General features: G+C 37.4%; 1 protein-coding gene across 2 annotated transcripts; it reads right to left on the minus strand.

The window, feature by feature from the left end:
* Nucleotides 1-8,955: 8,955 nt before the first annotated feature.
* Nucleotides 8,956-10,049, minus strand: LOC116907388 (prostate and testis expressed protein 2-like). 2 transcript variants are annotated; one of them, XM_032910341.1, is made up of 4 exons: nucleotides 9,998-10,049; nucleotides 9,863-9,886; nucleotides 9,424-9,564; nucleotides 8,956-9,152 (listed from the first exon to the last, which is right to left on the minus strand). In XM_032910341.1, the coding sequence occupies exons 1-4, from the start codon at nucleotides 10,047-10,049 to the stop codon at nucleotides 8,956-8,958; spliced, it is 414 nt and encodes a 137-aa protein (XP_032766232.1). The 2 variants fall into 2 exon arrangements, with proteins under 2 accessions (XP_032766232.1, XP_032766233.1); XM_032910342.1 differs by lacking the exon at nucleotides 9,863-9,886.
* Nucleotides 10,050-14,338: the final 4,289 nt, after the last annotated feature.

A 14,338-nucleotide genomic window follows, 5' to 3' on the forward strand; every position in this document is an offset into this window, starting at 1 on the left:
GTGAGGAAACTACAGACTTATTTCCAGAATGGTCAGACCAGTCTGCAATCCCACAGACAATGGAGGAGTGTTACTCTTTCTCCACATCCTCGATGGAATCTGCTGTCACTAGAGTTTTTGATCTTAACCATTCTGACTGGCGTGAGGTGGAATCTCAGGGTTGTTTTGATTTGCATTTCCCTTATGACTAAAAATGTTGAACATTTCTTTAGGTGCTTCTCAGCTATTCCATATTCCTCAACTCTGAATTCATTGTTTAGCTCTGAACCTCATTTTTTTTTATTAACTTGAATATTTCTTATATACATTTCGAGTGTTATTCCCTTTCCCGGTTTCTGGGCAAACATCCCCCTCCCCCCCCCCCTTCGTTATGGGTGTTCCCCTCCCCACCCTCCCCCCATTGCCGCCCTCCCCCCAACAGTCTAGTTCACTGGGGGTTCAGTCTTAGCAGGACCCAGGGCTTCCCCTTCCACTCGTGCTCTTACTAGGATATTCATTGCTACCTATGAGGTCAGAGTCCAGGGTCAGTCCATGTATAGTCTTTAGGTAGTGGCTTAGTCCCTGGAAGCTCTGGTTGCTTGGCATTGTTGTACATATGGGGTCTCAAGCCCCTTCAAGCTCTTCCAGTTCTTTCTCTGATTCCTTCAACGGGGGTCCTATTCTCAGTTCAGTGGTTTGCTGCTGGCATTCGCCTCTGTATTTGCTGTATTCTGGCTGTGTCTCTCAGGAGCGATCTACATCCAGCTCCTGTCGGTCTGCACTTCTTTGCTTTATCCATCTTGTCTAATTGGGTGGCTGTATGTATATGGGCCACATGTGGGGCAGGCTCTGAATGGGTGTCCCTTCATCTCTGTTTTAATCTTTGCCTCCTTTCCCTGCCAAGGGTATTCTTGTTCCCCTTTTAAAGAAGGAGTAAAAGCATTCACATTTTGATCATCCGTCTTGAGTTTCATTTGTTCTAGGCATCTAGGGTAATTCAAGCATTTGGGCTAATAGCCACTTATCAATGAGTGCATACCATGTATGTCTTTCTGTGATTGGGTTAGCTCACTCAGGATGATATTTTCCAGTTCCAACCATTTGCCTCGAATTTCATAAAGTCGTTGTTTTTGATAGCTGAGTAATATTCCATTGTGTAGATGTACCACATTTTCTGTATCCATTCCTCTGTTGAAGGGCATCTGGGTTCTTTCCAGCTTCTGGGTATTATAAATAAGGCTGCGAAACATAGTGGAGCACGCGTGTCTTTTTTATATGTTGGGGCATCTTTTGGGTATATGCCCAAGAGAGGGATAGCTGGATCCTCAGGCACTGAACCTCATTTTTAATAGGGTTATTTGTCTTCCTGCGGTTTAACTTCTTGAGTTCTTCGTATATTTTGGATATGAGCCCTCTCTCAGTTGTAGGATTGGTAAAGATCTTTTCCCAATCTGTTGGTTGCCGTTTTGTCAAACAACAGTGTTCTTTGCCTTACAAAAGCTTTGCAGTTTTGTGAGATCCCATTTGTAGATTCTTGATCTTAGAGCATAAGCCATTGGTGTTTTGTTCAGGAAATTTTCTCCAGTTCCCGTGTGTTCGAGACTCTTCCCCACTTTTTCTTCTATTTGTTTGAGTGTATCTGGTTTGATGTGGAGGTCCTTGATCCACTTGAACTTAAGCTTTTTACAGGGTGATAAGAATGGATCAATCTGAATTCTTCTACATGCTGACCTCCAGTTGAACCAGCACCATTTGCTGAAAATGCTATCTCTTTTCCATTGGATGGTTTCATCTCCTTTGTCAAAAATCAAGTGACCCTAGGTGTGTTGATTCATTCCTGGGTCTTCAATTCTATTTCATTGGTCTATTTGCCTGTCTCTGTACCAATACCATACAGTTTTTATCATTGTTGCTCTGTAATACTGCTTGAGTTCAGGGATAGTGATTCCCCCGGAAGTCCTTTTATTGTTGAGGACAGTTTTAGCTATCCTGGGTTTTTTGTTATTCCAGATGAATTTGCAATTTTTTCTGTCTAACTCTCTGAAGAATCGGATTGGTATTTTGATGATGATTGGATTGAATCTGTAGATTGCTTTTGATAAAGTGGCCATGTTTACTATATTAATCCTGCCAATCCATGAGCATGGGAGATCTTTCCATCTTCTGAGATCTTCTTCAATGTTTTTCTTCAGAGGCTTGAAGTTCTTATCATACAGATCTTTCACTTGCTTGGTTAAAGTCACATTGAGGTATTTTATATTACTTGGAACTATTATGAAGGGTGTTGTTTCCCTAATTTCTTCCTTGGCTTGTTTCTCTTTTGTGTAGAGGAAGGCTACTGATTTATTTGAGTTAATTTTATACCCAGCCACTTTGCTGAAGGTATTTATGAGATTTAGCAGTTCTCTGGTGGTACTTTTGGGATCACTTAAGTATACCATCATATTATCTGCAAATAGTGATATTTTCACTTCCTCCTTTACAATTTGTATCTCTTTGATCTCCTATTCTTGTCTGATTGCTCTGGCTAGATCTTTGAGAACTCTACTGAATAAGTAGGGAGTGAGTGGGCACCTTTGTCTAGTCCCTGATTTTAGTGGGGTTGCTTCAGGTTTCTCTCCATTTAGTTTAATATTAATTACTGGTTTGTTTCATATGGCTTTTACTATGTTTAGGTATGGGCCTTGAATTCCTGTTCTTTCCAGGAGTTTTATCATGAAGAGGTGTTGAATTTTTTCAAATGCTTTCTCAGCATCTAATGATCTCATCATGTGGTTTTTATCTTTCAGTTTCTTTATATAGTGCATTACATTGATGGTTTTCCATATATTAAGCCATCCCTTCATCCCTGGGATGAAGCCTTCTTGATCATAATGGATGATTATTTTGATGGCTCTTGGATTCTCTTTGCAAGAATTTTATCGAGTATATTTTGCGTTGATATTCATAAGGGAAATTGGTCTGAAGTTCTCTTTCTTTGTTGGGTCTTTGTGTGGTTTAGGTATAAGAATAATTGTTGCTTCATAGAAGGAATTCGGTAGTGCTCCATCTGTATCAGTTTTGTGGAATAGTTTGGGTAATATTGGTATGAGGTCTTCTATGAAGGTCTGATAGAATTCTGCACTGAACCCATCTGGACCTGGGTTCTTTTTGGTTGGGAGACCTTTAATGACTGCCTCTATTTCCTTAGGAGTTATGGGGTTGGTTAAATGGTTTATCAGTTCCTGATTTAACTTTGGTACCTGGTATCTGTCTAGGAAATTGTCCATTTCCTGCAGATTTTCATGTTTTGTTGAATATAGGCTTTTATAGTAAGATCTGATGATTTTTTGAATTTCCTCTGATTCTGTAGTTATGTCTCCCTTTTCATTTCTGATTTTGTTAATTTGGACACACTCTCTGTGTCCTCTCGTTAGTCTGGGTAAGGGTTTATCTATCTTGTTGATTTTCTCAAAGAACCAACTTTTGGTTCTGTTGATTCTTTGTACAGTCCTTTTTGTTTCTACTTGGTTGATTTCTGCTCTGAGTTTGATTATTTCCTGCCTTCGACTTCTCCTAGGTGTATTTGCTTTTTTTTGTTCTAGAGCTTTTGGGTGTGCTGTCAAACTACAGATATATGCTCTCTCCTGTTTCTTTCTGCAGGCACTCAGAGCTATGAGTTTTCCTCTTTGGAGCATTTCTTTCTTTTTGGAGCATTTCTGAGTATTTGACCAGGAATCGTGTAGCTGGTTCCTCAGGTCGTACTATGTACAATTTTCTGAGGAACCTCTAGACTAATTTGCAGCTTGCAATCTCAACAACATTGGAGGAGTGTTCCTCTTTCTCCACATCCTTGCCAGCATCTGTTGTCACTTGAGTTTTTCATCTTAGCCATTCTATCTGATGTGAGGTGGAATCTCAGAGTTGTTTTGATTTGCCTTTCCCTGATGACTAAGGATGTTGAACATTTCCTTAGGTACTTCTCAGCCATTCGATATTCCCCAGCTGAGAATTCTTTATTTAGCTCTGTATCCCACTTTTAATAGTGTTATTTGATTCTATGGAGTCTACCTTTTTAAATTCCTTGTATATATTTGATAGATGTCTATACTATGGGATGTAGGATTTGTAAAGATTTTTTTTCCCCAATCTGTTGGTTGTCATTTTGTCCTAATGACAGGGTCTTTTGCCTTACAAAAGCTTTGCAATTTCATTGCATTTGTTGATTCTTCAATTTAGAGCACAAGCCATCGGTGTTCTCTTCTGGAAATTTTCCCCAGTGCCCATGTGTTCAATGCTATTCCCACTTTTTCTTCTATTAGTTTGAGTGTATCTGGTTTTATATGGAGGTCCTTGATCCACTTGGAATTGGGCTTTGTATAGTCCAATGAGAATGGGTCAATTGTGCATTCTTCTACATGCTGACCTCCAGTTGAACCATCATCATTTATTTCAAGTGCTATCTTTTTTTACATGGTGTGATTTTATCTCCTTTGTCAAAGATCAAGTGATCATAGGTGTGTGGGTTCATTTCTGGGTCTTCAATTCTATTCCATGGATCTACCTGCCTGTCTCTCTACTAATACTATACAGTTTTTAATCATTATTCTTCTGTAAAAAACTAGAAGACAGGGATGATTTTCCCCAGAAATTTTTTTATTGTTGAGGATAGTTTTTGCTATCCCGGGTTTTTTGTTATTCCATATGAATTTGCAAATTGTCTTTTCTCACTCTATGAAGATTGAGTTGGAAGTTTGATAATGATTTCATTGAATCTGTAGATTGCTTTTGACAAGATGGCCATTTTTAGAGTATTAATCCTGCAAATCCACGAGCATGGGAGATCTTTCAATCTTCTGAGATTTTCTTCAATTCCTGTCTTCAGAGACTTGAAGTTCATGTCATATCGATCTTTCACTTGCATGGTTAGAGTCACACCAAGGTATTTTATGTTTTTTTTTGTGATTATTGTGAAGGGTGTCATATTCATAATTTCTTTCTCAGCCTGTTTATCCTTTGAGTTGAGGAAGGCTACTGATTTGGTTAAGTTAATTTTATTTCTAACCACTTTGCTGAATTTGTTTATCAGGCTTAGTATTTCTCTAGTAGAACTTTTGGGTCACATAAGTATACTATCTTGTCATCTGCAAATACTGATATTTTGACTTCTTCCTTTCCAATTTGCATACCTTTGACCTCCTTTTGTTGTCCATTTGCCCTGACTAGGACTTCAAGTAATATATTTACTAAGTAGGGTGAGAGTGGTCAGCCTTGTCTAATCACTGATTTTAATGACATTGTCAAGTTTTTCTTCATTTAGTTTGGTACTTGCTACTAGTTTGCTATGTTTAGGTCTCGGCCTTGAATTCTTAATCTTTCCAAGACTTTTAACATGAAAGGTTATTGAATTTTGTCAAATGCTTTCTCAACATCTAATGAGATGATCGTGTGGTTTTTTTCTTTGAGTTTGTTTATATAGTGGATATGTTGATGGATTTCCATATATTGAGCCATCCCTGCATTTGTGAGATGAAGCCTACTTGATCATGATGAATGATCATTTTGATGTGTTCTTGAATTTGGTTTTTGAGAATTTTATTGATTATTTTTGCATCAATATTCATAATGGAAATTGGTCTGAAATTCTCTTTCTTTTTTGGGTCTTTGTAAGGTTTATTTTTAAGCATAATTGAAGCTTCATAGAAGGAATTTGTTAGTGTTCCTTCTGTTTCTATTTTGTGGAATTGTTTGGACAGAATTGGTATTAGGCCTTCTATGAAGGTCTGATAGAATTCTCCACTAAACCCATCTGGTCCTGGGGTATTTTTGGGTTGGAGACTTTTAATATGTGCCTCTATTTCTTTAGCAGTTATGGGGCTGTTTAGATGGTTTATCTGATCCTGATTTAACTTTGACAACCGTTATTTCTCTAGAAAATTGTTCATTTCTTCTAGATTTTCCAGTTTTGTTGAATATAGTTTTTTGTTGTAGGATCTGATGATTTTTTGAATTTCCTCAAATTCTTTTGTTATATTTCCCCTTTCATTTCTGATTTTGTTAATTTGTATGCTCTCTCGGTGCCCTCTAGTTATTCTGGATAAAACTCTATCTATATTCTTGTTTTTCTCAAAGAACCTGCTCCTTTTTTTGTTGATTCTTTGTTTAGTTCCTTTTTTCTACTTGGTTTATTTCAGCCCTGAGTTTGATTATTTCCTGCCATCAACTCCTCTGGGTTGTATTTGCTTCTTTTTGTTCTAGAGCTTTTAGTTATGCTGTCAAGCTGCTAGTGGGGAGGCACTCAGAGCTGTGTGTTATCCTATTAGCACTGCTTTCATTGTGTCCCCTGTGTTTGAGTATATTGTGCCTTCATTTTCATTACATTCTAAAAAGTCTTTAATTTCTTTCTTTATTTCTTATTTGACCAAAATATCATTGAGTAGTGCATTGTTCAGCTTTCATTTGCATGTGGGTTTTCTAGTTGTTTTTCTTTGTTGTTGTTTTATTATTGTTATTGAAGACCAGCCTCAGTCCATGGTGATTTGATAGAATGCATGGGCATATTTCAGTCTTCTTGTATCTATTGAGGTCTGCATTGTGAGCTAATATATGGTGAGTTTTTGAGAAGGTACTATGAGGTAATGAGAAGAAGGTATATTCTTTTTATTTTAGGATAAAATGTTCTATAGATGTTTGTTAAATCCTTTTGGTTCATAACTTCTGTTAATTCCTCTGTGTCTCTGTTTACTTCTGTTTCCATGATCAGTCCATTGATAAGAGTGGTGGGTTGAAGTTTCCTACTATTACTGTGTGGTGCAATGTATGCTTTGAGTTTTAGTAAAGCTTCTTTCTTGAATGTCAGTGCCCTTTCATTTGGAGCATAGATGTTCTGAATTGAGAGTTTATCTTGGTAGATTTTTCCTTTGGCGAGTATGAAGTGTCCTTCCTTATATTTTTGATAAGTTTTGGTTGAAAGTTGATTTTATTCAGTATTATAATGGCTACTCCAGCTTGTTCCTTGGGACCATTTGCTTGGAACCAATTTTCCCAGCCGTTTGCTCTTAGGTGGTATCTGTGTTTGTCACTGAGGTGTGTTTCATGTATGCAGCAAAATGCTGGGTTCTCTCTACATATCCAGTTTTTTAGTCTATATCTTTTTATTGGTGAATTGAATAATCCTACTTGGTTTCTCAATAAGATTTATTTTCTCACCATCTTATAAATAAGTGATGACATTAGTGTTCTTCAGTGATTTATGGTCCAGATAATGCCATCAATGCTGGTAACACACCTAAAATTTATTCTCTCTCTCTCTCTCTCTCTCTCTCTCTCTCTCTCTCTCTCTCTCTCTCTCAAATTTAGGTAAAATTACTTTTGTCATGGGCATTAGAAATGCACATCTTTATGAACAAAATCATTGGAATCCACTGGTCTCGATAGCATTTACAACTATGCTTCAGTCAGCGAACCCAATAAACTGCATTATGGACATTTGTGGATTTATCTTTATTTTGTCTAAGGCTATTATCTAAAAGGGTAATGATCTTCACTTCAAACTTGCCTGCTCATTACTTCTCTGTTTCACTCAGGGGTCTCTTTCTTTCTCTTACTGCTGTCAGTTACCTCCATCACTATCTACTTTGTATTTCTTCTCTAGTTTAAAGTTTTCCTTTAGTTTCTGTTTCAGCATCATTTTTATTTTCCTTGGATCATTATTTGTACAATGAGTATACACATTTAATTTCCCTAGGAATTGTTTAATCTTGGGAACTTACTGTTGGTATCTCCATTCTGTCCATATGAAATAATTATTCAAATCCCAACGAAGGAATCTTTAATATTTCCCATGTGACATGAAGTTAAATTCTAATTTCTATTTTATTATTAATATTATTATAGTTGGACAAATACTGTCTTAATTATACATTAAGTGTTTTGAAAATACCTTTGAGATATAAATATTTTATTTTTCTAAATATTATTGGCAGATATTAATAAGAAACCATAATGATTAAACTCAAGAGGAATACTACTGCTATATTGGAGATAATATTGATTTTGTGTATGTGATTACATGGTTAAAATATAGTCAGGTATTCAGACTCTAAAACGTGGGAGAGTTCACATGCTAACAAAGGAAATATAGAAAGAGTGGCTGATAAATATAGTGTAAATGGTTAATTATGTTTTCAAGTTACAGGAGATTTCTAAACTTCTTTTTCTATCATTACATTTTCTGTTACAAAGCTATGTTGATAGTTAAAACATACATCTCATCATTGATTCACTAAATGCAATATTATATTCAAGCATCCTGAAGACTAACATCATACACATGCCTCTTCAAATAAGAATAAGTGACTAGTCCTCAGCTAATTTTTCATCTTGACATAATTGTCTTTTATTTTGAGAACATAGTAAAGTGAATAGAAATACCATGGCTAAGGGATGAGTGGACAGGAATAGCTATAGCCAGATGACTTCCCCAAAATGATGGTAGGTATTATGATTTTAACAAATATACAGACTATTCCTTGCATTTAAGTTTCAGAAAGCCTTCTAATTTCTCATTGTCTTTCCAGCTCTGAGTAATACAAACCCTCCCTCTACTACCTCTTTTATCCTCTGTCAGTCATTCCTCTGGAAATATGATTCCTTGGCCCTGTTTCTTTGTAGTCTGTTTTCCTTGATCCTCTGTATGAAGATCCATCAGAAAATGCCCATTTTTGCAATGGTGTTTTTAGCACAGTTGAACATCAGAATATAAGGGTAAATGAAGTAAACTAGGAGGCATCAGAGAGACAAAACTGGAACATTCACCAGAAGAAAGAATTGAGGTTTGTGTAACCTGTGGATTTTCTCTTTAATATTAATTAAAATGTGGAAATGCAAAAGACTGATTTTGCATTGGAATATTTACTAACACAGAGGGAAGTATGGGGCCTGGGTTTCATAAATGTCAAGAACACAGGGGCATTTGGTGTTTAAATCCTCATTATGTTAGTCGTCATTCAACTCTTTCTGTTCCCTCTTATCCTCTATAAGTAATGATGAGATATCTGAGTTAGCAGTGCCATCATTACAGTAGTTCTTGTCTGTACAGCAAAATGTTTCTCTCATGAGGTCATGGAACATTTGATACATTCCAGGTGCACAGGGTCTACATGAAAGTTTTGCATAACGAAAAAGGTTTAACCCTAAAAAGAAGAAAAACAAATGTTATCAACATGCCTCCCTCTAGAACCTCATATATTTTTCTGAAGTACATTATGTGCCCAGGGCTGTGGCTGCATCTCATCTATATATCTCTAGCTATAGTCATCCAAAAAACCTGTTTTCCACCAGAGCCATGCCTTAGTCTGTGACTTCAGAACCCTTGGGATCCAAGTTTCCCTCTGCACCTTAATTCCAAAATTTGTGGGTATTATTGGAAACATTTTTGTGTGTATCTCTCAAAGACTTGCTTACCTGTGTAACGATCAGTATAATAATAGTTTTCTGTGGTACAAGTCCTGTTTTCTGGCAATACGTCAAACTTCCAGCATGATCTCATGCCAGTGCGGCATTTGAACCCATCATGGTGAGAACATAGATTACAAATTTTAATAACTAAGGGAAAGGGAGATTTTAAAGGTTAGATCTATGTAAAATAACTACTTTGAAAGTCAATATTATACACACTCAATGAGAATAAATTTGGCACTCATACCCCATCCCCACTGATATTATTAATGACATCAACGATTCCCTTCAAGAATTCCCCAGTCATCTACAAATCAAAGCTATAGAAAGAACACCCGAAGTAGTGAGTGAGATATGGAAAGAGACAGTGTGTAAAAGGTTCAAGAATTCCTTCTCTTGCGGTAGTATGATTTTTTCCAATAAATGCAAACCAAATATACTGTACAGCGAATTGTCACCACTCTTTCTCCTGTGAAGAGAAGGAAAATTCATCTTAAATAATTTCATAGCAGAACCCTATTGAAGTACACTAATCTCTTCCTACTACACCCTAATATTCTCCTCTCTGTCCATGCCTTACCTATGTCCATGAGGAGAATTATGGAAACACTCAGCAGAAGCTTCTGGGACATAATCGTGCCTCCTTCTGACAAGTTCCTACCAGGAGGTACCAGCTATATTTATTTCTATCATCTGCCCTCAGGCATCCAAATAGAATGAGAGAATCATTAATTTAAGGTCAAACCAACTGAATCTTTTCGATAATGTTCTAAGAAGAGGGTACATCCTGTCTGTGTTTATATTTCTCCAATCATTTGGTACTAAGCCTACAGAGACACCTTGTAATGTTTTATTGGATCAATCATAAGGCATCAGTTAATACTGTGGTTTGGTTACCATTTTCATTGCTGTGAAGAGACACTATGACCAAGGCAACTCTTAAAAAGAACAACACATAATTGGGGCTGGCTAACAGGCTCACAGGTTCAGTCCATTATCATCATAGCAGGAAGCACTGTCCAGGAAAACACGGTGCTGGAGGAGCCAAGAGTTCTAAATCTTGTTCCAAAGACAAAGGGGGAAGCTCTCAAAGCCCATCACACAGTGACTTACTTCTTCCAACAGAGCCATAACTTCTAATCCTTCCACTCCCTGGGCCAGGCATATTCAAACCACCACATACTAGAAGAGAATCTTTTCCCTCTTCATTTATTTGTATTGATTTATTAACTGGACGCCTTAGCTTTGCATCTACATGACATCCTTCAAATATGATAAAGCCAAGGCAACAAAGCACTTGCAAATGACTTAATCACTCCCTTTCAGAGACCACAGTCTTCCTGACTTGCCTTTGTATTATATCTATCAATCCCTCAGTTCCTTGCACAGTGTGGTAACAGAACCTGAGCTTCACACGTTATCTGTATTTTGAGTGCTCAAGCTCTTTTTGAGTGGGTAGAAGAGCCTTAGGAAAAGAGACAAGAGATTGAAGGAAAGATGATATCAGCATTTCATGAGTTTAATTCATTATTTTTCCCAAGGAAGACAAAGGCTATAATGATGACACTGGCAGAGACTAACAGGGATGTAGACTGGTGCATGGAAAGGAACTTAGTGAGAGTTCCAGGGATGCTACATTTTCCTGCTAACCCTCATTTTTATATTAGCTGCTACTTTTACTGTGAAACACACAAATATGCAGATGGAATAGCAAGACTCTCTGAACACTCTTTCTTCCTGTCTTCTTTGCAGAGTGTTAAATTATGTTGGAAAGAATCCCATATTGGTTTTAGGACTCCTTCAATGCGTCTCACATTTGGAGTACATGAGACTGAGAGCAATCCATAGCCCCAGATGTTTCAAGCTGAGAGCACCGAGCTCATGTCTCCCAGGAAAAAACTTTATTTCAGCCCAGAAAACTATCATGGGTTTCCAAAGATTAAACAAATTGACTTAATGTCTCATTTCCAATGTTATAGTTTCTTTAGGCAACTCCAATATTTTTCTCAGAATAATTTAGAAATATATCAAAATTGTTAAGAAGTTAATGAAAATCACACTCTGTCTCTAATTCTGAGGAAAAACAATGTAACTTACTATCTTTCCATCCACTATTATTTCCCTTCATATATTGTAAGTCTATGTTCACATGGTTGATACATCATTATATATGTCATTCTGACACTATCACTTAATGAATTATTGTGTAATTTTTCTTTTAAAATTATTATTCTTCCTAGAAAGTATGTTCTAGAATTAAGAAAGTATCTAATAAGCCAATCATCAGAAGAAATCCTATGAAGGGCTGATATGCAAGCTTCCCCTCGATATCATTCATTCTTGTTAGATCTGTATGAACCATAGACAGTCTTATGATACTTGAAAACTCTTCTTCTTCCCACAGAGAGGAAGACTTGCTGTCAAACCTGTCATCCCTTCTCCTATTTTTGAACTTCTAGATTCCCCCTAAACTTTCCTTGAGTCTTCTGTTAAATCTGGAAAGTTTAACTTTACCTCTAACATTGGCTTGGACCCAAAACCTTGTCATTTTCTCAGTGCACTTTATTAAGACCTGGGGTTGTAGGACAAACTATTCTGTCCTGCTCTCCTCATGTTCAACAACTTTTCTCATAAATTCACTTATTACTTATTACAAGGGAAAGGCAAATTGTAGATTTGAAGCTTGATAACTTCCTTTGTGTTTATCTCTTGAGAGAAGCAGGGGAAAAATGAACAATGATTTCTTCAAAATTAAATATTTTCCCCTCAGTAAGAAACAGGGAAGAAAGTAAAGAGTAGAAGCATAATATGCCTGTGTTCCAGAGAAGAGGCTACATAGCAAGGTTCTATGAGATAGTCCACATAAACAGAAAAATTAGGCAAGTGTCTCTCTAGTCATATTCTTTCTCCATGGCATCTATCCTGTCTCACTCCCAAGACTGCAAGGCAATTGGAGACTAGGCAATTAGTTTTCCTTACATGTAGATGTCATAAGACCAAATCAGCCTCTGACAGCCTAAAATCATCCCAGACAGACCCTGTCTGTCTGACAGGTTCCTACCCAGAAGTCCTTCACCATCTATTTCCTCATATACCACCAGCCAAGGAGAGCCTCCTGCCAAATCCTTCTAATAATTATGATTTATTCTAGTTACTTTCCAAGCTTTCTGGTGATGGATGATCTCAAAGTTACCATGATTAGTAATAAATTGTCATATATGTAAAATTAAGTAGGTAAGATTAGGAGCCATGGAGTTTTATACATCTATTTTATACATGACAAACAGAAGTCAATTAAAATTCACCAAAATATAAAGGTAAAGGGAGACTCTGATTCATGTCCTCTCAGTTATCAGGCCACATGTTAGATGAGAAAAGAATGGAGTATAAACTTTAGGTAGGGATTCTGAGTCACCTCTTTTTACAGTTAATGTCTACCACAGCCCTGGTTGGCATAGTACCTTCAGCTACTGACTTCACAAACTCAGAAGTTTGGGAAATAAAAATCAATTTCCTCAGAGAGATTTTTCTGCAGGTTTCTTCTATGCCCCTCTTTGACTTTCCATGACCTAGCTTTGCCTGGACTGAGAAAGCAAGACCTTAGAGAACCAGCATGAGAAGCTTTGCCCTAAGTCTGTTCTCACAGGGTGCCCTAACACATAACCTCCTGCCTTCCAAACTCTTCTGGTTATAGCCACAATACATGGAGGGCTCATGAGCAAATCTACATATTTTGTGGCAGCTGTATTTACAGAAAGTATTCCTCTGAGTCTTCCCATAGAAGTATGGACAGTCAGGCTAGAGAAGAGGCATGAAGAAAGAGAGAGAGATCTACAGTATGACTTCTTAGTACTTCTCTTGATCAAGGAAATCTATATACAATATTCATAAGAGTAACCATGTGGACTTCCCAATTTTCATGGATTTCTAGCACAGGATCCTGGGAAAATTAAGAACCACTGCCACACAGCATTATTTTACATGAAAAAGTGACCCCAGGGCTATGTCAACCTTGATCTTCTATGCTAAAGCACAAAGAGGTTATAATAATAATAGAATTCTTGACATTTGGGATTCTCAAGAATCATATAGAACCCTCTAGCAAGCATAGCGTAGGACTCAGACCTGAGAAAGGTCAAGGTAGTGTGCACCTTTAATCCTAGTTCTTAGGAGGCAGAGGCAGGCATATATCTGTGACTTTATGGGCAGTCTGGTCTATATAATGAGTTCCATATTAGCAGAATTATACAGTGAGACCTTGTCTCAAAAATGGTCTAGAATCAGATACTTTAGTCGGAGGTCCGTTTGAGAAGTTATAACTCTGGAGACAACATCAGAACAAGGCCTAACGGTGACCCTTTGTCTTGGGAAGAGAAATAACCTGGCAGTTGTGGATAGCTGTAGGAGTTGTCTGAAAAAGTCAGCTGCCCACATGGCTTCAGTATGGTTTTCAGGTTGGAGTGGGCAGGCAACTAAGAACAATTTCTTCTAGGAAGCCTTTGAAATCTGGGCTGAGCTTCAGAACAGGTTGAATTCTCTCATAGTTGAGCCAACTGATTAGGAAAACAGATAAATTTATTCATAAATCATGGAGAGAAATCTGAATCTGCACCTTGAAGGCCAGAGCAGTCAAAGACACAGTTGGAGGGCTATGGCCATTGGGACTTACAAAGATATGTTTGGAGCCTTGCTTTCTTTCTCTAGCTCCAGGCTTTACTTCTAGGGATTTTATGAAAGTCTCTGAAAGCTCTTTCTCTTAGGTCAAACTTTGAGGTTCAAACAATTTTCGTCTAGAATACCAATAAGCTCTGATTCAGAAAGATTAGAAGGAAACCTAATCCTAAATCAAACCCAGACTCAGGTAGTTCCCAAGTTTAGCTGCACCAGTCCTGCCAATCCCTCTGTGTTATCCCAGAAGCAT

Source organism: Rattus rattus, chromosome 8, assembly GCF_011064425.1.
Source record: "Rattus rattus isolate New Zealand chromosome 8, Rrattus_CSIRO_v1, whole genome shotgun sequence".
Taxonomy (NCBI): domain Eukaryota; kingdom Metazoa; phylum Chordata; class Mammalia; order Rodentia; family Muridae; genus Rattus; species Rattus rattus.